This window comes from Stegodyphus dumicola, chromosome X1 (genome assembly GCF_044657685.1).
Source record: "Stegodyphus dumicola isolate Sdum_Otavi_A_Nest chromosome X1, ASM4465768v1".
Classification (NCBI taxonomy): Eukaryota; Metazoa; Arthropoda; class Arachnida; order Araneae; family Eresidae; genus Stegodyphus; species Stegodyphus dumicola.
Window position 1 is genome coordinate 101,816,621 of NC_140780.1, and position 27,603 is coordinate 101,844,223.

A 27,603-nucleotide genomic window follows, 5' to 3' on the forward strand; every position below is an offset into this window, starting at 1 on the left:
TCAGCATAACCTTCGAATCGCTGGATTTTTAAAGAACATTTTATTTTCGTTAGGACTCGTAATGATCTCCCTTATGCGATTAATGGTTCAGTTTTAACCCGTATCTTATTTAGCTCAATGATACGGAATAAGAAAGCCTCTTTCTCATGCTCACATTCCAAGGTAGTTTGAGTAACATCTTATCGTAGCCATTTTGAAGCGGCAGTTCTGCATTTCCAATGACTCTGTTGTTCCTGTTTCACGAAAATCGTGGCTACACAACTTTAGATCGCCAATTCATGTAAGACTAGACTATTCTTTTGATCATGGCACATACACGCAATTTTTCTCTTCTTTATTGATACAAGTAATGATGAATAACCAAGCCCATTTATTATCTGACAAGTTTGTAAGTTATTTTCTCAACTCCTTACTGCACGCTTTCGTGGTGCAACTGGAATCATATCTGGCTCAGGAAGTCCGGAGTTTGATTTTCGGGAAGGAAATCCTTGATTTCTCTCGTTTTTCCCTTCTAAAAATTATAATGACTCTACAGCGGCGCTTTAGCTAATATGTTGTGAAGGATAATTCTTCCCCACCAGAATTTGACGCTTGGGTCCCTGCCTTCATAGTCGTCCTTTAACTGAAGGAGAATGTAAGGTATTTCTTCCTCCTATCTGCCTGCCTTCGTGCTGTAATTGGAAATACGTCCATTTAACCATCGGAAGGTCCTGTCGTCGAATCCTGGAGAAAGCATTGTACATATCTTCTGTTTGCTGCCCGAAATAAACATAATGACGCTATAGGTTAAATATCGGACTAAGATTGGTATAAGGGAGAAGCACTGGTTCCATCTCTTGGCTTATATAGCAAAGCTACTACTATTAAATTTCCAAATCATGCAAGTCTCCTGCTTTTCATTTCATATGTTTCATTTCTTGGAACAATATCATCATTAATTACGCAACAAAATCTCATAATTTCTTAGAAAATATAAAGTAGTATGCATTTACACGATAGAGGGGTGGATGCATAGTAAATGAGGGCACATTTTAAATTAAGTTCCAAAGAACTTGGAAATAATCATGGGAATGAAGAAAAAAATTAATGTATACAAAAGAGTCGATACATATTTTATTATGTCTAGCTCTATTCACTTAATCCGTTTCTATTTGGGTACATGCATGTAAAGATGTCTAACGTAACCGAAGCATTAGACAAGTCCGAGATCAGTTTATTATTGGATATATGCAAGCTGAAGGCCAAACTACAGCTGACATTCATCGCAGATTTTGTAATATCTATGATAAATTATATGAATGATAGCCGTAGAGATAAATAATACCAGAGGTATCGAACATATTACATGATGATAAAAATAGGAGCATGAGAAGTCTGTGTTTACTGATGTAAAATTACGTGACATGTTAGCTCAGTGGCCAGCTGTTACCTTTCTATGATAAAGACTTCAAACAAAAGGATGTGACAACTGTTTTAAATTTGATGTTACATTACTATGTATATAATTTTTAAAGCTTTTCTCCCTTTATTCAAATTTGTATTCCCAGGTTCATGAGAACTTATTAAAAAATAGCGCTCATACATCTCATTCAGTAATATTTCTATGCCGATATCGTGTTTTATATCTTACATTATACATACTCCTTGAGACATGAAAAATGAGCAATGCCCTCGCCGGGACTCGAACCACGGACCTCTAGAATACGCGCCACGCCGAGTATGCTGACCATTACACCACGAAGGCAGGCTAAGAAGGCGAGAGAAATATCTTACAACCGATTGAACCTAAGAAATACAGAGTAAGAGATATTTTACATTACATTTTAAAAATATTTAAACTTTCTTTAAGTATTTAAACTTATTTTTTAAATACTGAAACCTTTTTTTAATTATTTAAACGTCTGGTATCGGATGCCTCTGCGTACACATCCCGGTCAACTCTTGTTCGCATAACCAGCAATGTCGATAGGTGCCGTTACACTTCTGAGACGCTAAGGCCCTTGGCTAGACCCTACCTTCGAGATCTGCGTGATGTCATCTTTCAACAAGATAATTCAGAACCTCTTGTTGCTAGTGATGTCCTGACTTTCCTCGATGCAGATTGTGTCTGACTGTAGCCCTGCTCGAAACGTTCTCCAGATCTTTCACCCGTTGAGAATATCGGGTCAAGAATGTCGGACATCACCATTCACTAGCTATTACAGTTGATGAATTCTGGCATAGAAATGAAGCCGCATGGAATAAAATACCTGTATCTGTCATCCAAGTTCAGCTCGATTCAATACCCAGCCGGATTACAGCCGTTGTTGCTGCCAGAAATGGTAGTTTTGCATACTGAATTCTGCACGCTACATAACCTAAACCACCAGAATGCTCAATCATGTCTTCTTCCCGTTTTGATGTATGCGGATAATAAAGGTGATTCTGCTATTTGCTTTCCTTTCTTCTGTAACAACTTTTATATCTAGCAGTGTAACAGCAGCTTTCGTACCTCTCGGACGCTTCCCCGATCTATTCCCTCGACTGCGATGGACCAACACACAAAGCCAATGGGAAAGAGGTACTCGGTATTTAACATGACATTATATGTTAGGATATTTTTTCCGGAACAAGGGAGCTCTTATCAGCCGTCTGGACGTAAATGAAATACTTTCCATATTTGAATGGCTTACATTCATAGGGTCGACACAGTATAACGTTGTCTTGGCGTAGAATTGACACCAGCACAGGATCAACGTCAGCATACGACAGACGCTATTTACCGGCATAAGCGGATTAATATATATTTATACTGCAGTTGCTAAACCTTCTGTTGTATAAACTTTCTGTATACGCATTAGTATATCGAAGCATTACCAAATCTGTTCCTTGACACCAAAAGCCCTAACACCCATTATACGTGTGCTCGGATTAGTCAGCTACCTTAAACATTATGTTGCCAATTTCCTTCAACATTCCGTCAGTTGCAAACTGTGCCTTTCTTGCTGTACTTATCGTAAAATCTGTTTTTACTTTAGTTCCTAAACTGTCCGTCTGGAGCCTGACATAATATGAAGATACCCTGTATGCCTATACATATATATAATGCAATATAAATGTATATGTAACTAACAAATTAAGGTACTAATAATTGTGTTGGCCTTTAAATTTGAAAGTTTACTTTTAAAAATAAAATTGGGCATTATTTAAACTCGGTAATTAATAGCATGTCAGATACTAAAACCATAAAAATTTACTTTTCTAACTGAGTTATTCTGTTCAAAACAGAGATATTTAGATCTTGAAAATTATGGGGGAATTTAATATAGCTTAAATCATAAAAAATCGATTTTTAAACATTTTTCTTATCGGAAAGCTCTCCTTTTTTCAATCATTCTCATCGAGATAGCTGCAGTAGTTTTTATTTTATGATCAAATAATATACATAAAAAATTGATCAAGTGCCATTTCACTGATTTTAAAGGCTGATGTCAGCTGTCAAAGTGTTTGTTGTTTAGGCTTCAACTACTAACAATGCTGATATTTTTACCTATTTTATAATTTGTATCTTCATTGGAGTTTTCACCAAACTGTTCTTTAAAGTCTTACTTTGTCTCTGATTTTGCAGCACTGAAGTATCTTTGTTTACAGTTTTTTCTTCTTTGGAATTGCGTTATTTTCTTTTGAATGCTTTGTAAAATGATTTAATTGTAATATTATAAATATTCTTTCGTTTTCTGTGAGCTTATGACTTGATAATAATGAAAGACTCTGAAAAAGAGTGTAACAAATAATAGATCATTTGCAAACTTCCTCAAGAAACGCAAATTCCATAAAGCTGGCTCTAATGCTATTCCAGATACATAGTGTCCCGTAAAAATTACTCGTACTGATAAGGAACAAACTGGAGATTATGGCGACGTTTTCGGAAAAGATCAGTATTTATCGTAACTCAACAAACCGTTTCAACATATCAAAAGAAAACAATCAAAAATACAATTTAAAGTATAAAAGTGGTAACTAAAAATACAATTCACAATTGGTGCCAAAAAAAATTTAAAATTCAAAAATGATATTTTAAATATTATACATACTACATTATATGCTATATTGCTGTTGTTCTCTCCGTGTACACAGCCATCTATTTTCACTAAAAAACAAATGAGAGAATTGCACAACTCGGCTTCGGGCATTATGCACGTTAAACATTTTATGCATTATATTCTATCCTACGTGAATATTTTTCTACCCATGTGCACAGTTATCTGTTTTCGCTTAAACAAAATCAAAGAATTGCTAAACTCTGCATTTCTCACCCCCTTATGATCCATTATAAATTATTAAATAAGGATTATATAATTTTAAAAAACATTTAAGAAAACAGTAATCTTTGTTGAAAGGTTTATTTAGTTGGTGTAAGATAAACTTTTCTTCATGGTCTCTCTAAATGAGAAAAGCTGTTTTCGAAGATTATTTTTGTGCATCTTGCACCTCATATACTTAGCAATAATACCTATCGCCCATGATGCTCAAAAAAAAAAAAAAAAAAAAACATGGAAGTTAAACAGGGAATCTTTTTATCTATTTTCGCAGTTTAAAAATACGCACTTTTAATATTATCAAACAGTATTCAAAAACACAGAACACATTACCGAGAGAGAAATATGCCACAATCTAATTAACTCTGGTAACAAAACAAATATGATTGTCAAAGTAAAATCACTGCGAAATAAAAAGTAACATTACGAGATTAAAAACATTATCTACTTACGAAATTATTATATTTGGCATGCTTCCTATACTTCAATTTAGCAAAAGTGCCATATTGATACATAATTCAGGGAATTAAAGGATGATGATACTTTATCACCAGCAGATTATGATATTTCGGAATTCAATAGCTAGAGATAGTTTAACATAAATTTATTATTTGCCACCCGACTGGGATAGCGGTTACCGACGCTGATTGCCGTACCAAAGGCCCGGATTCGAATCCCAGAAAAGGCGTGAATATTTGTAAATGTTATAAGGTATTTTCTTCGTCCTTTCTGCATGCCTTCGTGGTGTAACGGTAGCACACTCGGCGCGTATTCGAAAGGTCCAGGTTCGAGTCCCGGTGAGGGTGTCGCTCATTTTTCACATCTCCTGTTTCGAAAAAAACATAGTGTCTCTACAGTGGCACCCGAACCAAAAAGTGGGGGATGGTGATTCTTCACCACCAGGATTTAGAGACTGGGTCCCCTAATCCCCGTTGCCCTTTAAAAGAGGGAGTATATAAGGTATTTCTCCCGCTTTCTTAGCATGCCTTCGTGGTCTAAAGGTCAGCACACTCGGGGCGTATTCGAGAAGTCCGCGGTTCGAGTCCCGTTGAAGACATTGCTCATTTTGTATGTCTCTCAGCATCAAAATAACCTAATGGCTCTACACGGTAATGCGTGTATGCTGGCAAAGATAAGTATATTGGTAATAATTATACTGTGTTACGTTTTTGCGATCTTTGGGCAAAAACTGGGCCCCCTAATTCCCAGTCCTCCTTTAAATGGAGGAGTATATAAGGTATTTTCTCCCTCCTTTCTGCGGCCCACCAGCGGCTGAGCGGTAAAGTTGCTGAACACTGGTAGTTCTGTCCGAGGTTCGAATCCCGCGAACGGGCTTGCTCCATGGGTGTTTTCGTGGTTTTCCCCATGTGTAACGTGTATACGAGCCAGTTTCCCTTAGAAAGTCTTCCACGAAGGCATCCCTCCCCTTAGGCATATAGCCCTAGTGTGCTTTGCCGTAATTAAATACACCACACCACCCTCTTTTCTGCATGCCTTCGTGCTTTAATGGTAGCACACTCGGCACGTATTCGAGAGGTTCAGGTTCGAGTCCCATGGAGCATTGCTCCTTTTTCACATCTCCTGCTTCAAAAACACGTAATGACTCTAAAATGTATAGTGTCTGCGCGGCATGAGGGCGCTCTAAATATGCGACGAGCCGAAAGTCCCCTCGAGAGGTTGTGGTAGGGAAAGAGTGGTAGGAGTCCCGCAGTCCGGGATCGCCCCCGGGTTGTTCTCCATCAAAACTGAAGGAGGAACGCAACAAAGTCGTACTGTAACCCGTATGGTGCTCGAGGCTCTTGCCAACGACAGGCACTATCTTGTACTCCTTGCCACGATGAATTTCGTGGGCTTGTTCTGATGCTACTATCAAACAAATGAGATAAGTGGCAACAACAACAACAAATTTATTATTTAAAGCGATCGAAAAATCTTTGTGTTTTGAAATTCGTAAAGGTGGTGTAAAATTAACAGAAGTATTTTGTTATGGTTTGTCTTCAAAATTAAAATTCCTGTCTTTAAAGTGTTAAAGTACAAAATAATAAAAAAATTTTCAATATCTTGATTTTGAAATTTCGTTCACTTGTAGAGTGATTAGGTAATTTTGAACCAGGAGACGTGAAAAATGAGCAATGCCCTCACCGGGACTCGAACTTGGACCTCTCGAATACGCGCCGATTGTGCTACTGTTACACCACGAAAGCATGCAGAAAGGAAGGAGAAAATACCTTATATACTCCCCCTTTTAAAGGGTGACTCGGGATTAGGGGACCCAATCGCCAAACCCTGGTGGTGAGGAATCATCATCCACCACCTTTTAGTTCGGGCGCCACTATACAGTCATTAAGTATTTTTTAAGCAGGTGACGTGAAAAATGAGCAATGCCCTCGCCGGGACTCGAACTTGAACTTCTCGAATACGCGTCAAGGGTGCTACCGTTACACCACGAAGGCATGCAGAAAGGAGGAAGAAAATACCGTATACACTGACATATTATGCTATTAGCAGAATAATCCAAACTGTTGTTAGTGAGGCTATAATTACATTAATTAAAGATTATTCAGCTAGACATTCTGTAATGAATGTGTTACAATTGCGCAGAGGTAAATTTTCTCACGACGGGTTTTAATAAATTCATAAAAGGGAACAGCTGCAAAGCTTATACTTTAAGAAATCTGGGGGGAGGAAAAAAAGATTGAATTTGGATGGTTCATCACCAACAGATCTGACGAAAACATAACAATATTGGTGCACTACTTGAACGAAGATAAATTACCGCGGCATGTATTTGCATTTGAGGAAATAAATGAATTAATTAACTAACATTGTTTTGTAGATGCAAGTAAAAACACCTTCGCAGCTGTAATTCTAGTTCAGCTGTAGTAGCTTTAAGATTGCGAATTGCACAGGCACATAAAATTACAGTTCCTGGATTCGAAATGTTTGCACCTCTACAGGATACATAATTTCATTATATTAGGAAAAAAAATAATTTTAATGTATCACAGAGAACTTTAGCTGAAATATTTGCCTATAGATAAGTTCTTATTTGTAAGAAAACTCTCAGCTGTATTTCTGAAAGTGCACTAGTTTTAAATCATTTTCAATCGTCTTGTTATACTTTTTCGCATGTAACTTTTTTATATTAATTACGCTTGTAACATTCATTAGAAATTATACATTATTATTATATAATTCAGAAAATACGTACTTTATCCATAACAAGAACAGTATTTACAAAATGTATTTTTATTAATCCTAATTTTCTCAAACATTATTTTTCACTGTTGAGCCTATAATATTTTAAAACTGGTTAATAGTTATGTACTTGAAATTTGGTAGAGTGTATTGTCTCCTAAATGAGCTAAAATCTAATGAACATTTTAATACTGAAAACTTTTGTGCGTGGAAATATTAAATATTTTTTCAGCGAAATGCATTTTATTAAATCTACTCAAAATAAAATGAGAACTTAATCATGAATTTCTTAGATTCTGATTCAAAATAGTTTCTATGGTGAAAATTATATGTTAAGTATGAAATTAAAATATTCAGCCGAGGATTTTTAATTGTGTGTGCAAGATGGGAGCCTAGTTTGACTTAGGCATGAACCTGGCTTAGAAAACAAACTAAATAATAAAAATATCTGTGGCGACACCAAACTTATGATCATAATTATTCTCAAAGCAAATATGTTATACAATCAGTTGTAAAAAATTTAGTGTAAATTCCTTTAAAATAAATAACATACCTTTGCTCTTACAATTAACAATTAAATTTTCATATGCAGAATAGGTAATCCATAGAGTAAGATTTCGATTCTTATAACATGATTTGCGTGTGGTACAAGGTTACTTTAATATTTTCAGATATGAGCTTCCATAAAAAGTAAGTACTGAAGATATCTGAGAAACAACATCCTCAGGAGATCTTCATATACCCAGGGACATTACGACTTGAACAGGACATCCTTAAGATGTTGATTTACGAAGTCCTCAGGATATCTGAAAATCAACATCCTGAGATCTTCATATATCCCGGGACATTGAGATTTGAATAGGATATCCTCAGGATGTTGACTTAAGAAGTCCTCAGGATATCTGAGAATCAACATCCTCAGGATAACAGTAAGATATTCAGGAAATATGGGGGTCTTAAGACCCCCATATTTTCTGATCCTTAAATCTAAATTCCTAAAATAAGTATTTATGTAAGAATGTATTAGTCGAATTTATGTACAATTAATTTTAAAAGAAAATTTTCGTTTAACTATCAATTTCCCGCTTACTTTGTGAAAATGCAATATATAGATATACCCCCATAACACAAGACATCCTCAGGATATCCTATTTAAGTCGCAATCTCCCGGGAAGCAGTTAGGATATCCTGAGGATGTTGATTCTCAGATATCCTGAGGACTTCTTAAGTCAACATCCTGAGGATATCCTATTCAAGTCTCAATGTCCCGGGATATATGAAGATCTCAGGATGTTGATTTTCAGATATCCTGAGGACTTCGTAAATCAACATCTTAAGGATGTCCTGTTCAAGTCGTAATGTCCCTGGGTATATGAAGATCTCCTGAGGATGTTGTTTCTCAGATATCTTCAGTACTTACTTTTTATGGAAGCTCATATCTGAAAATATTAAAGTAACCTTGTACCACACGCAAGTCATGTTATAAGAATCGAAATCTTACTCTATGGATTACCTATTCTGCATATGAAAATTTAATTGTTATGCTTACACTGGATTTCGTTTTGTATATATTGGCTGTAAATATTAAGTAATAATATTTTCAAATTTTTGTTTTTGTTTCACAGTGCCTATTGATCAGAGAACTTTCTTACAAGTTATAGGCACGTGTTTTCATCCGTTTTGAGTTTCATATTGAAAGTGTGTTTACGATTAAATTCTAATTGCTACATAATATATTTTGTAAACATTATTTTAGATACTTTTCTAATATCTTTGAACACAAATATTATGTACGTTACAGGTTAACTCAGAAAATCTTTTACGAAGACATTTATCCTATGAACAGATGGGCATGATGTGCATCCATGCCTTATATGGCATTCGAACTTGAGCCCTTCTGTACGGCAATCGGTCAATATAATCACTTACCCGTCTCTGAGGCACTAATCAGAAATATCAAGTTATAAAAGTATTCTATTAAATTCATCGATAGTTCTTAGAATAGAAATAACTATACTTTGAAACTGCAAAAGAAGAAAATACTTTTTGATCTGTTACACTATTATATTAGTAATGAATGATGTTTAGTGCTGTGCAGTAATAAGTAACAATATTTTTTTTTAACAAACGAAATTTTAGTTTACAGACGCAGTTAAAAACTAGTCTGTACGAGGTTTAACTTGCTTTAATTTGAATTTATAAACAGAAGAATAATTTTATTGGGCTAAAAAGTTCATTGCAGTTTCTTCGTTCATTTTCTGGTAAGTTCTTTAATAATGAGAATTAGTTTTTCAAAGCGACTGAGGTAAGAAGTAACTTATTTTTTACCTCTCTGTAATAGGAAAATAAGGTTTGAGAATGGGAAGAACTAACACTAAGTTCTTACTCTCCTCAAACCTCACTTTGCTACCTCTTTAACCATACAAATATTCGGTCTTTGCTAAACAAAGCGCGAAAAAAATATATCCAGCGCTCTGCAGTCTTATACGTTATGCCGACAATGCTACATGACTCCTCATAATTTAACAATAATTGCTGCTTTATTAATTTATTTGTAACATCCAGAAAATCCAGTAAACACGTTTCTTCAAGGTATATAACACGTTTCTTCAAGGTAGTTAAATGCTGTTATGAAAACTCAAAATTAGATAACGGATTAAATAGATGTTCAAACTTTAAATTAAAATGATTTAATTTTTAAATTAAACGCGTTCTTTAAACTCAGCAGTTTTATTACTTTATTTTATACTATAAATAACAATTGAAGTTGAAAATCTTAAAGTTTTGATCATCATTATCATTGGTCGTAAAACTGCTTCTCAAATTTTCTTTGCTTTTGAGAAACCGAGCTCCGCTCAGAATATAACACCTCTGAGCACTTTTTCTGTAGCCGATGCCCAAGAAGATTTCTCTTTTGTTAACGTGGCAGATTTATGTGTCAGACCTTCCCTTCTTTTGTATCCCCTACAAGGGAAACATCCCTTCACATCCCTTCACAACAAAGTCGCAGAACGCCTCCAACGGTTTTAATTGCTCCGTAATAGTGATATCCTTGAAGAACCCCACAAAGTGGAAAGTACACGTACTTACTTTCTGATTTCCAGAATTCAGCTATTCTGCTAAACGTTAATAGCCGTCGTTCCAAATTCTCTTTCAGTTACGAACTGACTTGCTGACGCTTGCAAGCGTTACATTGACAGAGTGTGAAAAGTAAGTTTCTAAATGTTTCTTTTATTCTACAAAAATGATCAGAACTAAAAAAAATTATCTCAGATATCTAAAAGACGGATTTACAGCAGAATAAATCAACGTATATTATCGGATTCGTCAGAAGATGAAGTAGTATTTAATTATGAAAAAGGACTGTGTCGAATTTTCACGCTAGCAAATATTCTTTAAGTTCCGTTTCAAACTGTGATTCGAAATATGAACTTTTATGTCTCAAGAAAAACTGACTGATGACGATTACCAAAACGATTATCCCATTTTAAGGAATATTCCAAATATAGGACTAATAAATATTCCGTTAATGTCCCTTGTGTGCTTAGGAGTAGTACAAAAAATTATTACTATTCGGATAGGCGGAGGCACCTTACAAGCACGATTACCACATAAAAATGTTGAACTAATTTTTTTTTTAAATGACCAGTTTCTAAAGCCTTATGTACCAATTGAATTTGCAAGAAAACCAAGGAACCAACTCTAAAAGAATTGAAACACTGGAAAGCTACAGAATACCGTCAATTTTTACTGTACACTAGCCCACTTATTTATTTTTTTTAATTTAACAAAAAGGTACATGATCATTTTTTACTACTTCATATTTCGATTAGACTCTTATGCAAAATACAGAATCAGACGGCAATTGATGAATACGCACAGTCTCTATAAAACTCTTCGTAGTAAATTTTGGGCTTTATTATGAAAAACAGTATATTGCTCATAATGTTCACGGCCTACTGCATATTTGCGAAAATGTAAAAATGTTTGGGCCGTTAGATAATTACAGTGCATTTAAATTTGAAAGCTATATATCTTCTATAAAAAAATTGATTAGAAAATCTTCCGCTCCATTACAGCAAATAGCAAGACGAACTCATGAACTGTTTAATCATATTGTAGCCATGAATAATGATTCAATCAACATAACCGATTTAAGTTTAGAATTTCAAAATTTACACACATCTGGTCCACTACTTAAAGGTTATTAAATGCTTAATTTTATTATTGAATTTTGAATACAAATTAACTGAAGTCAGAACTGAATTTTTAGAATAATTTAATTATGAATATATCGAAGAATTCAGTTTTGGGCTATTGAATGGTTAAAAATGATCGAAAGATTTTTAATACTTTAAAGCAAAATTTTCTCTTATAATATTTTGTATTAATAATTCATTTCAAGTCTCTTGCTCAGTTTTAGATATATTTACAAATTATTAAATAAATTGAAATTTAAATTAGAAAATAAATTGTATAAATATTCTTAACATTTCTTATTTTTCCATAGTAACCACAGATGGAGGACCTGAGACTGTCTGTGGAAAATAAGCAAATTTCAGCTTATCACAACACCTTCACACACTTTCACTGGAATATAAAGAAGATTTCTGGGGATATACTGGGATGTAACATTAAGCAGTTGAGATTATGTATTTAAGAGGTTAAAGGGATATTGTAACTAGTATTCCAAATCCTGATAACATCCCATACGCTGTCGGTGGAACCTAGATAGGATGTCCTAAGGATATACTGGGATGTGTCATTAAGCACTAGGGAGGATGAGTAGGAGGAAACTGGGTTATTACGGGATGTCCTGAGGATGTAGTAAGTAGGACTTTAAATCCTAATAACATCCCATACGCTGTCGATGGGACATAGATAGGATGTTTTTAGGATATAATGGGATGTGTTTAGGAGGTTAGTAGGATATCCCGGGATGTCCTGAGGATGTAGTAAGTAGGAATTCATATCCTAATAACATCCCGCACGCTGTCAATGGGACTTAGGCTGTCCTGAGGATATCCCGGGATGTGACATTAAGCACTCGGGAGGAGGTGTTTAGGATGTTCGCGGGATATTCCGGGATGTCCTGAGAATGTGCGCATATCCCGCGAGCAACATCCTCGGGATATCCCAAGGATGTTTTTGTGCTATGTGTTAACACTTTATTTCTTGTTTATTATAAGAGTTTTTTCGTCAAAAATCAACAGATTTTTGCATGTGTTCTTAATTTTTTTGAAAACTCATGAAATTTTCATTTGAAGAACATGTTAGGGTTTAGAAAATCCACCGAACTTATAAGTGATAGCGTGAAGGAGAATATATTATTAAGTACTTCATTTCTGACAAATATTTTCAGTATACAGTTTCAAATTCTTCAAAGCAGCTGGAATTTGTCATTTATTTAATTTTTATCGTCACAGACATGTGGATGATATCGATTTATGGAGTGCAGCGATATCTGAATATCCATTACCTGGAGCTATACTCGGACCTACGTTATCATGCCTTATAGCTGAGCAATTCGCTAACCTCCGAAGAGGCGATAGGTTTTGGTACGAAAACCCCGGTTGGCCATCTTCCTTCACTCCAGGTAAGTATCTTACCATATAAGGCAATAACTGAAACAATGATTCTTTAAATAGTAGCTAAATTGTGTAAATTAATCTAGTGTATGATATGTAACAAATTTTTAATTAATACTTTTATAATTTCAATTTATTTTTCAAATTTGAATAGCACTTCATTTTCCATATATGTTGCAAAATGATATACTACTATTCAACTAAATATTTCTATAATGGCAATTTTAAAACATAACTCCCAGGAATATAAAAATATAGCTAATAATTTTAGATAATATAAAAATATGTTGATTTAAACTTCCTGAGCATTTTCCTTAAATTACATGCAATAACTACTTTAAGAAAAGACAAAACTAATGTTTAAAATCCAAACATTTTTATATTTTATTTTTTTTTAAATACAATTCTCTTTCTTTATTTTGCACAAAACTATCCCGCAACTTATATATGGAAATTCCTGTTATAATTTCATAATGTTGAGAATAATAGAATTTTATAATTTCATAATTAATTTCATAATGTTTATAATGTTGAGAAACTGAGATACTCAAAATGAACTCCAGACTAGCTTTAATTTTTTCAGCATTAAACGCAGAAGAAAATTATTTTTTCTGTTAAAGTTGTATAGTGTACATAAAAATCTAAGTTAATAAGATACTTCCTACAGCAAAATTGTTTACTTTCTTATTTTCTTGTAAAAAGAGTATTTGATTTTATTTTAACTGATCAATTTTAACAAATTTATATTTTCTTTACACGTATATATCTTTAATTGACATTTAAACTCAATATTTTAATTCATTTGGCTTTATACTCATATATATATATATATATATATATATATATGTATATATATAAGTTATTTTTGACCGTCTGTTATTATTATTTACTTCAATGAAAATGTCTTCAGACAGTAATCGCTAAAGTAATCTTAATTTTAAGCTCTTTATAAAACTAAAATTTAATTTGTTTTATATAAATATATTATTTCCTTACAGAGCAATTAACAGAACTGAGAAAAGTAAAAGTAGGTCGAATAGTCTGTGATAATTCGGATGATACTATTACGGTTCCTTTGAACACATTTATGCAAGGAGATCACGTTCGGTAAGTATTATACTGTACATAATCTTTCAGGGTTTGAAAAGTGCATACTTTACTATAATGCTGTTTACGCTCACTTGTCAAAATTTGAGAACCAATAAGTAATTTTCGGATTGCTGCGAAACTGGGCATCGAAACTGTACGCCAGATGAAACATGACAGGCAGATATGCAAATGATTAAAACTACAGTGTGGTCGTGCATTGTGTAATGCCACAAGGCCAGCGTAAAGCTTCGTTTTCCCTAGCGCATAAAAAAGGGACGAACAGGCATTTTGCTTGTACTTAATCTGTTAGAAAAGATTACATTTCAAGTCGTTACATATCCATCAACGACGATATGATCAGTTATCAGAGTCCGAGAGGGAAAGAATCATTGGGATAATAGAAGATAGGTGGTCAATTTGGCGAATAGACTATCACCTACGCCATTCTGACTTTATTGTGATCGGGTGTTGAGTTCAGTGAACTAGAAAGAGGTCATATACACGACTTCAAGACTCAGGATGCCCTTGGTAAGCCAATAGCCGAGAACACTTTGCAGCACATGACACGCACACACAGTGCCAACTTCATCATTGTCCCACCATCTGGACAGAGGTATGCTTTGAATATAGGCCCCTGCATTTTTCAGTACCATTGCGAGACACTTAACTGAAGGATATTTAGATTGAGGGGCCCATTACCTGTGTTACCAATGACACCAGTCCCCCATCACCTCCTTTCGGACTGGCGTCGCGCTCGACGGAGTGGACCGCAAATGAATGGAGCCAGGTCCTCATCAACGAGGACTGAGATTGAATTCGGGCAGCAGTGACAACTGTGTAGTGTAGAGGCAATCGTGCTGAAAACCTCAATCCTCCCTTCGCTTTACAGCGACAGACCGCTCCCGTAGCTGCTGTGATAGTATGTAGTGTGGCCACATATGACACTTGGTCTCTTTATAAGGTTGCATTTTCTCTGATACTTTAATCCTACAGCCCACTAGACAAGTAACGAGTTATCGCTAGGTTTGAAATAGTACGACAAAGACTTGCCAAAGTTTAAAGAACCTTTTTATGAAACTAAACTTTTAACACAAAGAGCACGACTCGTGCCACATACAAGCCGCTACTTGAGACGATATGAATTATACACCAGATACTTAAATTTAAACGCTGATAAGGTAGTCGAAGAGTACACATTCATACTATCTACATACTACTATAATTAATACTATTTTGAGCTATAACTTACCCAGTATTAATTGCGAGAGAATGGAAATTCCAGATAATTACATACTTTCAGAATTATAATAGCACAGCGGGAGTGCCGGAAACTATCTCTCTATATATGTAAGATCCAAAAGCCCTCAGCTTAAGGGGTGTTGGAACCCCAAAATCTTCAAAAAATTGTGATTTCGGATTTTTGCATTTTCAAATTCTCTACACTTTTATCTTTCTAAAAATACCATTCTTTAATCTCTATGAAAGTTAGAACTGTAAAAAAAGCTAGTTTTAATTTGTTATCTACTGCTTTGATCAATGAGGATTTTTACATAAAAACGCGTTTTTCTCCAAACGTGATATTTTTATACTCGATGTACCTTTTCTCAGGAACTACTGCTCACAGGTATCTAAACTTTTTATGGCTTATTTATTAGGTTCTATAATATTTACTGAAATGAGCTTTTTGTAATAAACTTTGAAAAAAAATTTAATTTTTTTATGTGAGAAGAGTGCTAAATTTTACTATGCCTAACAAAATATTCTGTAATTTACTCTAAAATTCAAAATGCTTCAAAAGCTCATTTCAGTATAATCAGATAGGTATACTTTAATTATAGAAAAAATTTCAAACTTGTATCTACAGCAGATTTTGAGAAAAGGTACATCGAAAATGGCCAATTTAACATTGTCGGTATAGGGGTTTCTGATACCCCTTAAATACATTTAAAGCTAATTTGGATTCTGGTGAGACAGAAGAACTTAAAGTAAAGATCAAAATCATAATCAGGTTAGTTAACATAAGAACCTTACAACCTCTAATGTTAATCCAATGCACTATGACAGCCCAGAGCGATACGTTCGTGACATCCTTCAGCTACATCTGCTTTCTCTCATGCCAGGGCTGTCCGGAGCCATTTTTCAAGAGGACAATGCTTGGCCACACACAGCAAGGGTCTCAGAGAAATGTCTCCGACACAATACCACCGTTCCTTGACCTACCCGATTCCCATATTTGTCAATGATCGAGCATGTCTGAGTAGTTGGACAGCCCAGGAGTTAGCATTGCAAGCTGAACAGCTTAGGCGTTTGTTCGAACTAGAGGCGTATTTACAGCAGCTTCAGTATGAGAAAGCACGGGCCATCATATGGGACCTGTATGTCTTAATGCCCGAATATATCGCGTCATCCGTTCGAGCTAGAGGTGACCTAACAGGATAATAGAACCACAATTTATTTGTAGTTTTCCCTATAACAAAGTATCCTTTCGCTTTGATTTCGTAATCACTTACTTAAAATAACGTTTACTCACATATAATTTTGTTCGATTCTGACAATTCTTTCTAGGTGCGCAAATTTTTATGGCAATGTGTGTACTTCAACTAATCTTATTTACTTGTAAATTTATTTACTTGCAACTTATTAAAAAGTATTGGTTATTAAAAAGTAATGGTATTACTGAAATGAACTTACATATTTAATACTTGAAAAGTATTTTTTATTAAAAACAATTTAATGAAACAAAAGAAAAGTAAAAATTATCCTTAAACTTACTTAAAGCTTAACAAATATGTGAAAATTGCTTGTTTCGAGAGAGGGCCTTTTGTGGATTAGTTTCTAAGAAGGAAAAGTAATTTTACGAGGGCTATCCAGAAAGTAGATTACGTTTTGGAATAAAAAAATAAACAAAGTATAGGAAACAAATTTTATTATATACAGATGAAAGCCACACTCAAATACTACTTTTCTACATAGTCACCATACAAATTAAGGCATTTATCGTAGCGATGTACGAGCTTGGAAATTCCTTCGTCGAAAAATTCGGCCGCCTGCGCCTTCAACCACTTCGTTACCTCTTCTTGCCTTCCATCTTGCACAAAACTTGTGGTAACCAAGCTTTTCGCTGATGATTTCGTGCAACAAACTTCGCGAAATTTGTGGAAAACTCAAAGAAAGTTCCGTTATTGTGAAATTTCGATTTTCACGGACTTTAGCATCGACTTTTTCGAGAAGTTCGGCGGTCACTATGCTGGGTCTCCCACTTCGATCTTCGTCGTGAACATTGGTTCGGCCATTTTGAAATCTTATGACCCACTGACGCACTCCACCTTCAGTGATAATGTTGTCCCCATACACTTCACGAAGCTGCCGATAGATTTCTATCGGTTTACAGTTTTTTGCAGTCAGAAACCTTATTACTGAGCGCACCTCGCGGGATTTTCAATTAACGCAGACATTTCAAACCGTCACAGTATCTGAACGGAGCACAGCACGAACCTCTCACTAGCACGGCTAGATGCAGACTGAGCTGCGCAACGCTCTGACCCCAAGATGGCCGCGCTAGCCCCGCCCCTAGCGGACACAGACGGAAACGTAATCTACTTCCTGGATGGCCCTCGTAAGTCGTTCACATAAAGAAAGCACTGCACGAACATTTCACTGTTGCCACTCGAGTATAGAATGCGCTGCATGAATTACCATTACTTGTAATGTGTTTCCCAGCAACGTGCCTTCAGAAATTTTTGTATTTTAAATACCTCTAAACGTATCCTTTACAAATTATAAAATTTATAAATATATTATTAAAATATGATAACATATTTCATACAAATATAATCGTTTCATATAAGTAATGGATTTTTAAAAAGTAACAATTTTGGTCTTATGTTTGCTTTATGTCCAAAATTCCAATAACATCAATGTGTCCAGAAATTTATTTCATAATAGCTTCGCATGTTGCTTAATGACAGCATATAAAGATATCATGAGCCGAGTTATAGAATAGCTATTATTTTTTAGCCAATATTTCTTAAATAAACGGAAATTATCTGAAGAGGTCACCTATTTTTGATTGGTTGGTTAGAAAGTTACCTAGCACAAAGAAAGGCTACCTAAAATGAACCTAGCAATTGAAATGGAAGCCTACCTCACTCTCTTTCCCTAATCGATCATATACTTATCTATTTCAGAATAAATCTCGCTGAATTTGAAGGATACAAGAAAGTAGATGCTACTAAAGCTATATTGCTTCTAAAACAATATAAAAATTACCAAAATTAAGTTATTTAAATTTGTAACTTAATCTTTCTTTAATATTTTTTCAATATTCAAAGGAAATTAACAGTTTACTGATTAATAAGCTTGTGAAAAATCTATATGAATTTTTCTTTATTGCCATTTTTTATGACTAGTTTATCAATGCAATTTAGCCCAAACTGATCGGTAAAAACTGCTTTTAAAAAGTTCTCCGATTGTGAAAATAACCACTCAGAACTCAGTTAATTCAAATAAATTACTAAACAATATTCATTTGCATTACACCTTTAGACATTTCATTTTGGAGCAGAGTAGGTGAAAAATCTGTAGTGCCCTCGCCAGCACTTGAACTTGAGACCTTATGCCTACTAGCTGGACGTGCTCTTCAATTACACCATGAATGTGTTTCTTAGTATATCTGGAAAGTATGTCCGGTTAGCAATCGGAAGGTCTAGAGTTTAAGTCATTTTACAGAGGTAAAGCGAGAGAAAAACTTTGTAACTTTACTAATTAGAGTAAAAGAAGCGCAATGAATAGTTTTCTTTACTAAATAATATCATCATTAAGTTATTGAAAATTAAAAGATGCATTGTAAGATGCAGAACCAGTCAATTTAAGTAAGTCAATAAATAAAAATATTTAAATCTTAGACAATCCTCAGAAAGGAGAATATCCATATTTCGCAGTAAACGTATTTCTTGCATATCAAAAAATTATCTGTAAAGTATAAAATTTGTAAGCAAAGTACAAAATGGATGAGTTGATGCCTTAATCTAATATGATTCAATTTCTGCTAACGACCAAAATAGTAAATTTAACACAGACACCACGCGCGCTGTTTGCAATATCCAAATGCAAGGGCTAACTGAAAAGTTTCAAGATTGCCGCTATATCTGCCAGCGGCCGAGCGGTAAAGCCGCTGAACATTGGCAGTTTGACCTCACATAGATTACAGACAAACGGGTTGACTGAATGGGCGTTTTCGTGTTTTTCGCCATGTGTAATGTGTATACGAGAGAATTCCTTTTTGAAAATCCTCCACGAAGGCATCCCTTCTCTTAATCAGATAGTCCTAGTACTTTCCTGTCACAAAATAAACCAAACCTGTTTTTCTCTCTCAGTTATCACATGTGGGAACTTCGTACTGGATTTCATGAAGATAAGACATCAACGTGTCTGAAACTGCATAAATTTCTATATTTAATCACAGCGAGCAGAACTTACCTTTTGACGCAATGGATGAGGAAGACATACTTGTAAAAACATAGAATAGGTCATGATTGATTTTTTTGTTAAATGTGGGAAGAGTCATAGAAAAACACTTGATATATTACAGCTTGCATATGGTAGTGAAACACTTAATCTGCTTTAGAATTTTAATAACGGAAGCAGTTTTAAGATGATAACATGTAAATAATTCACAAAGCACGTTCTGGCGAACCCTCCACTGTGGTTACAGATGTCCATATTGCCAGCCATGAGAAGAAAGTGAACGAAGGATGATTATATGTCCTGGAAATGTATTTGCATAAAATAAAATTTGAGAAAGAAAAGCTTGATTTGCATAAGTAATGAGTTTTGCTTCAGTACAATGCCCGGCGGCATGCTGCTACTGTGACTTTGGCAGCACATTCTAAAATCGACGAGAGATCCCTAAAATATGTTAGTTACAGTTCGAACTTAGTGCTATATAATTTCTGGGCATTTTCTCTGTATTGACAAGACATTTCAAAAGTGTTAACAGTACGAAGCAAATGCAACAGTATAGCGGTAGCTCCACCAAAGTACTCTCGGTTTCAACAGGAACTGTTATAGCTAGCCAAACAGTGTACAGGAAAAAAAAATGCGTACGATTTTAGTAAAAGAATGCGTATTTTATGTGTTTATCTGACTCGGGCTTAATACAAAGACGCTTTACATTGATACATCGACACTGCAGCCCGCAAGGTGCGTTAATGTTTTGTTCATCACACATATTACCTATTGTGTTGATTTTAACAGAGGGGAAAAAATTATATTCTTTATAGTACCTAAATTCTACTGTGCGTTCCCTAAATACTTCTTTCGTTCCCAACCACAGTACCTTCTATTTTGAGTAATCCAATATTTTCTTCCAGTAATACAATTTGACATAATCTCTGAAAACACGTAAATGTATCATTACTACATACGTGCTTGCCGGAAGAACTTTTCTCATAGTATCATACCGTAGTTCATTCTTTCTTCTCCAAAACAAGTATAAGAGACGAATCTCACTCGCGCTAAATACAGTGCAGATGGCTATTTATTCACGCTAAACCTAAAGTGATTTTCTATGCAAAATTATTTTTTGTGCATAAGAATATAAAGTAGTACCTACCAAAAAAGGGACACCGATTGCATACACATGTTGTCCCTTAAAAAGAGGTGTCTCTGTTTTAGAGGATACGTACTAAAAAAAGTGTAATTTAAGTAGAAATTGAAGATATATCAAGATTTAAATAAATGATATATAAATAAGTAACCTAGTCACAGGTATTTAATCGAATACGAAGTTAGTGAAAAGTGAAAATCCTATATCAAAGAAGCTTATTGTTGCAAAAATGCTTGAAATGAACAACAAAGTTTTGTACTTACAGATATTTATTGAAAATAATCCGTTAGACAATTGAAAGTCTGCATAGCAATCTGGATTGAAAATGTTGAAACACATTATTGTTCGAAAGTCTGCAATGCAAGTACTTTTTCCCCATTTGTAACTAAAGTCACAGATGATCTTAAATCCTTCACTTCACCAACAACTATCATGATTTTTTTAACTAGCAGGTGTATTTTAAGGCAACTGTATAGTTTTTTACGTCACAATTTTCGTCTGGATCTTCATCTTCCTCACTGCTTTGTAAGATGTTTCTGTTAAAGCTCACATCTTCAACTAAAGTTGAAATAAAAGATTTTATATGGTCATTGGTGTCTTCAGTGCCCGACATCTCATCAGTTTCTAAATATTCTTGCATTTGAGAACTACTAAGCTCAAACAATTCATTTTCTTCAGTAGTATTTCAATCGGGCGCACTTGAAAGTATAATTTCAAAGCCTGCTTTAGATAGTGCTGGTAACTTTGTGATACGAATTTAACCCATTTGCATCATGCGCGGAATTTTCCTGGCCGCTATCACTAAAGCGCAGATATGCGCGCTAAATTTTTGAGCATAAAAACAAAATACTAGCGGGAGACAGAATGCATGCACAATGTTAGTGGAAGGCAATTTTTCCGGGTAAAAGCTATAACAAAAAACTGATAAAAATGGAAGGTTTTGATTCGAATATTAGTGAACAAGTAATTAGACCTACAAAACATAACCGCATTATTGCGATATCATCTGACAATGACTATAGTGATAGTAATGAAACTGTATATAATTTTGAACGGGAAGAAAAAAATGATCAACTGAAAGTGCATATATGTGTATCTGTTAGTGGGGTAAATGAGGATATTTAAAATTTTACTGGAGAGAACGTTTTCGGATTATTTGTAACGGAGGAAATTCGATATTGCAATGGAAATTAATCGATTTGGTAAAAGCAATCAGAGTTTCAAAGAAATTTCTGTTAAGGAATTGAAAGTTATTTTTGCACAGGTTATATTGATATCTCTGGTCCAAAAACCTATATTACAAAGCTACTGGAGCACGGACAAGCGTATTGAAGCACCGTACATTAGAACAATAATGTCCCAAAATAGGTTTGTGTTCATTTCAAGAAACCTGCGTTTTGCAAATAATGAATGATTGCAAAAGGATCCATTACGTAAAATACAATGAGTGACTGACATGATCTAAAAAGTATTCAAAGAAATATATATATACCACTGGTAAAGATGTTTATTTAGATGAGCCGCTGATGAAATGTAGAAGCATATTTTCTTATAACCAATATAATAATTCAAAGGGAACCAGAAATGGAATAAAATTCTACAAACTATCCGACTCCCGAACAAAATATATACATAATTCTAGGATATATATAGGATAAGTGTAAGGAAAGTTAGAGACTAGGAAAATTGTTCTAGGTATGATGGTAGAAAGCAAATTGTTAGGAAAGGGTCGTTGTTTACATATTGGCAATTGGTACAATAACCCTGATTTATATAATAAATTATATAAATTGAAAACAAATGTTCGTGACACGACGAGAGTCAATAGGCAAGAATACGTAAAGCTTTAGAAAATATAAAATTAGAACAAGGTAAAGCTATTACACTTCAAAGAAGAAATATTTCCGTCATAAAAATAGGAAGAAAAAAAGAACTTCGTAAAGCCAGCGGTTGTGCTAAATTACAATAAAAGCATGGGTGAAGCTGGTTGAGGAGATCAAATTCTTAACATATTCCCTGTTATGCAATGATTTTACGAAAATAAATATTTTTTATTGTCTTGGCATGACCTTTTTGAACAGTTACGTTATTTTCAAAACTAATCATAAAGATAGAGCATTTCACGTCTGCAAGTGAAAAATAGCAGAAGCAATTTAATAAAATAAACCAAAAATAAAAGCATCAACAAAAACCATTACACCATATCCATCATTACGATCAAGATTTACTAACCAAAATTTTCTAATACCAATTGAAACAACTTTATCATGGAAAGCTAGTAACCATTATGTAGTTCGTTTATCACAAGAAATGGCAGGATTTATTTCATCAGTGTATTAACTGCCGTATGGCTATATGTATTGGCCATTTCAAGTATTATCATACTGTGTCAAATTGTTAACTTCTCAAATTATGTTCAATGTGTAACTTCATTGAACTAAGTAATATTATAAATTCTTTGGGTACACCATTTTGTGTTTCGTTGTATTATAATTTTGAAATATTTTTAATATTTATACAATAGAAAAATTGGTAATATGGAACAATATTCCACTTTATCGAATGATGCAAATGGGTTAACAGCCTTTGTTATCCATTGAATGGCATTCAGTTCATTCACGCATTTTGAAAGCTGATCTCTGTTTCCACAAGCAGTATGACAAAGAGCATGCCTTAAATACAGTTTTCTGAAATGAACCTTGAAGCTTCTAATTATACCTTGGTCCAAAGGCTGTAATAGTGATGTTGTATTAAATGAGAAAAGAACTAATTTCAGTGGTTTCAGCTTTATATTTGGTGGTGGCTTGGGAATTGACAAGAAATACCAGAATCTTCCTATATTTGCTAGACACTGTTTCATCAAGAGCAATCAGACATTCTGATATTATTCTTTGCTTCATCCATGACTTTTTATTGCGATACCAATGGAGTAATAAAACTTCTAGATTGATGTATTTGAAACATCTTGCTTTTTTGGCCTTTCAAATTATAAGTTGTTGCTCAAACTCTCCTTCCATGTTACAACAAAATAGCACAGTTAGATTTTTCTTGGAGCTTTTACCAGAGCAGTCTTCTCCTTTGAATCATATTTTATTAGGCAAAACGCGATAAAATAATCAAGTTTCATCTGCACTGTAGATGTTTTTAGCCTCATATCCTTCACAATTTTATTTAGGTTTTTTATCCAGTCTGTTACATGTTGCTTATCTATTGATCTTTCTTTACTACAAATAGTCTTAAAGTAATGTTATGTCTTTGCTCAAATTTGTCTAACCAACCATTTGATGCTTTGAAGTTCTGTAGTCCCAGACATTACGAAACTTTTTTTGCTTTTTCTTGCAATAATACTACACTTATAAGAATGCTGTGAATGCGAAACTGAACACCAATGTATGCTATATTTATACACATGCTTCAGTTTTCCTAAATTCTGGAATATTCATTTGAATTAGTAATCCATAATAGTTTATTACTTTTGTATCCTTTAACACATGGTTTACCTAGTTTTTAATTATTCCAAATGTCTGCCCTAAATCTCTGAAACTAAACTTTTCAATTTCTGTTACATAAATTGCATCAACGTTTTGTTTTAAGGTTAATCTTTTCTTTTTTAAAGCCATTCTAGAAAACGTACGTAAAAATAACATGCAAGTACAAAAACCACACTTCTTTTCCTCCCTAGTTCCAACAGGAACTAAGAATGATAGAAATTTTCACTCCATTCACACTGTGAAATCCCTGTACGTTGGCAGTTAGTCCAGTTATCTCACAATCTTCTCTTTCCCGTTGGTTCCTGTCTTGCGAGAGCCTCATATCCCAACTTGCTAAAACTTTTTTCTTCCTGCTAATAGTAACAATAGCAAGAATAACTAGCTGTTGAATTCTGGGAAGTTGATATATCCTTTTGATTACATCACAGCTTGCTTTTTAACATATATTGTTCCCTTTTTTCTACTGAAAAGCAGTTTTCAAAAGACAGGAATAAACTTTTCATTTCACTGCTCCCTTGTCACAAAAATACCTTTCACTAAGCATAAACTTGCCTTTGAAACCGTAGAAGATAACTAATAAAGAGTATTTCTCTTTTTATATATTTCTTTACCTCTATCTCACTTTTGAAAATGTTTTTTGGTGTCCCTTATCCTATTCAAAGGAACCGGGACCAACAGAATTGTCCCTTAAATAGAACTATCCTTTATTCAAAGAACAGGAGGTACTACTGTAGTTGTTTATATACCGGATCTGTCTTTCAACGTTTGCACAAGGACTTTTGAATCAACCAATAATAGTTTGATATCTTTCTAAAGTTATGAACCTGAAGCACATGCTTCCTGAAATTTAAACTTTGTTTGCATGAAATTAATCTATTATTTAAAATGAGTCAATTAATCAGTATTTCTTTATATTTTCAGCAACCCATTTGTGGAATGCAACAGCCACCATTTCCCGCATATGGATCTGACTAAATGGCAAGATACTAGCTACGACAAGAAATAAGTTTGAATTGTAATAGTGACATAATTCCTATTCTCGTTACTTCTATTGTTCAACTCAAGTTTTGTGTTGCGCATAGTAAGGACAAACACTAATTGTATATAGATTTATTTAATTTCTTCTGGATGAGAGGTATTTACACCTCAAGCCAAGACTCTCCAGTGGTATCTAGAGAAATAAGCGAAATTCTGCTGTTTGAAATGTTGAAACGTCATCAAAATGAATGTGAATAAACATGCTTTAGTCCTATTCAGCTTGAGAAGGAGCAGATATAGATACTAATTTTATTACGGTAATAATACACTAGTTATAATTACTTCCTCCTAATTCCATATAATGGAGCGACGCAAGAAAATACTTAGCTGAAAAACTTGTAGCTACATTTTTATCGCACTAAAGCTTTTAAACAGGACTTCTGAAATTTTATAGACCATAAATAATTGGTAAACGTTTGAATCAGTTATCTTTCCATCCTTCACGATAAAATTCACAGATTATCATACTAAAAAATTTGCAGCACATGTAAAAGAAAATTTAAATATAAGTATATATTTCGGTTATTACAAAATATTATAAACAGTAACAGTGTGTGTGTACCACAGCAGTAATTGATCTTTGTAAAAAGCAATGATGCAGACAAAAGAAATCGTGCCCAGAAATTGCCATAATGGTATTACGGAACTCCATTATCTGAGTTTTTCTTGTGATTGAAATTCCAAGAGAAATAATAATGTGAAAATATCTTCTTATCTAGAAAAGATAATCTCATGAGTCGGATATCAGCAGCCCACAACACAGCTGTGCCATAATGGCCACCTTTGGGGGTCAGAAGAAATGCCATCTAAAAGCTTCGAAGAACAATAACTTCTTCAGTAAACAATGTAATAAATGAAATGTACAAATAAAAAATTTTCTATATATAAACTGATCTTTTTTTAAATTAGTCGTAATATTTTCTGCCGAAATACTAGTCTTTCTTTTGAGAGGAGAGAGAGGAGTTACAAAATTTTTTCAATGTGTTTCAAAATACATTATGATGTACGGATTGAACACTTAGTATTGTAATTAATGCAAATAAAACGTGACAGAGAATAAAATATTAACTTAAGATCAAAAAGCAAACATCAGCGCAGGAATCTGAAATATGTCTAATAAATCGAAATATTTGGATCATAATCCAATAGATTTATTAGTTGATCATACACTGATGCTTCTCTTCAGATTTGTTAATGATAAACTGTTTCTTGCTTTTCGAACCGAAAACTAGTATTTTCGGAAAAAATATTATTCATTTTCTAAAAGAAAGCAATAGCTTATGAATGATAAATATGGGTAATAAAATCGAAGAACTAGGGTTATGACGAGATTGAAAAAGGTGAAATCCATATCGAAAGAACTATTACAGTAGCAATAAGTTTGGGAGGGTGCAGAATAACAAATTTGCCACTAATAACTGATGATTCGTTGCCAACGAAAGCTGTCTAACTCTTAAAAACTTTTTTTCTTGCATATGTGTGTATGAGGGAGTATGCTAAGAAGCACTCATTGAAATATAATTTGAAACATCTCAGATTGGTGAATCTCATTCTACTAACTTTATACGCCTGAACAGCTTTAAATACATTACACGAAAATCCCAAAACAAAATTTTACTTTTAGAACAAATTTTATTTTTAAATATGTAATATAAAGTCCTTATATAAGCAAAAGTTTTCACTTCGTAAAAATAAATTCAATTGAAATATGAATGATACATCAATGCCAAATATGTATATGTCTATATTCGAATCTGGCAAAGACCGGGCGTGCTCCGCCATGTTCAAATAAACAAGCAAACAAATAAATCTCTCCATTCTGTTATGGTTACTGCACTTCCACCTGCTACGCACGCACGTTAGTATTACACTATCAGTGCAAAGTAAAAACTCATTGAAAAGCATCTTTTCAAGCTAGAGCAGTGTTTCTGGCTTAGATGAATAGACTCCTTCTATCAAAAAGAAATTTTAATTTATCAGCTGAGATTTTATTACTGGTCAAATTTAGAATTGTAACATCAAGAAAAAAAATCGGTAAAGCTTTGGAAAATTAAGAGAATTGTGAATGTAACTACGACATGCGAATGATTAAGATCTTATGCACATAGCTCCAGTCAGTTACATGTGGCAGGTATCCCAAAAGTGTAAACATCTGATCGAACGAAATTTTTTTCAGGAATGTAAGAATTAAGAAATACGACTAAGTCTCGTGGTTTGATATTCTTATCTCTCGATTTTATTGACATGCGACTTATTGTATATTTCAGACGATGGGAGATAAAGTTCTTCAGCTC

At 34.0% G+C, this 27,603-nt stretch overlaps 1 protein-coding gene across 2 annotated transcripts in view; it reads left to right on the plus strand.

Moving 5' to 3' along the window:
* LOC118188027 (chorion peroxidase-like) overlaps positions 1 to 26,198 on the plus strand; it is a 240,501-nt gene extending 214,303 nt beyond the window's left edge. For both annotated transcript variants that reach the window (XM_035358359.2, XM_035358360.2), the window contains exons 14-16: positions 12,923 to 13,092; positions 14,083 to 14,191; positions 25,193 to 26,198. In XM_035358359.2, coding sequence (XP_035214250.1) covers positions 12,923 to 13,092; positions 14,083 to 14,191; positions 25,193 to 25,277 — 364 coding nt within the window. In that variant the 3' untranslated portion in view covers positions 25,278 to 26,198. The remainder of the gene's footprint in view (positions 1 to 12,922; positions 13,093 to 14,082; positions 14,192 to 25,192) is intronic.
* The last annotated feature ends 1,405 nt before the right edge of the window (positions 26,199 to 27,603 follow it).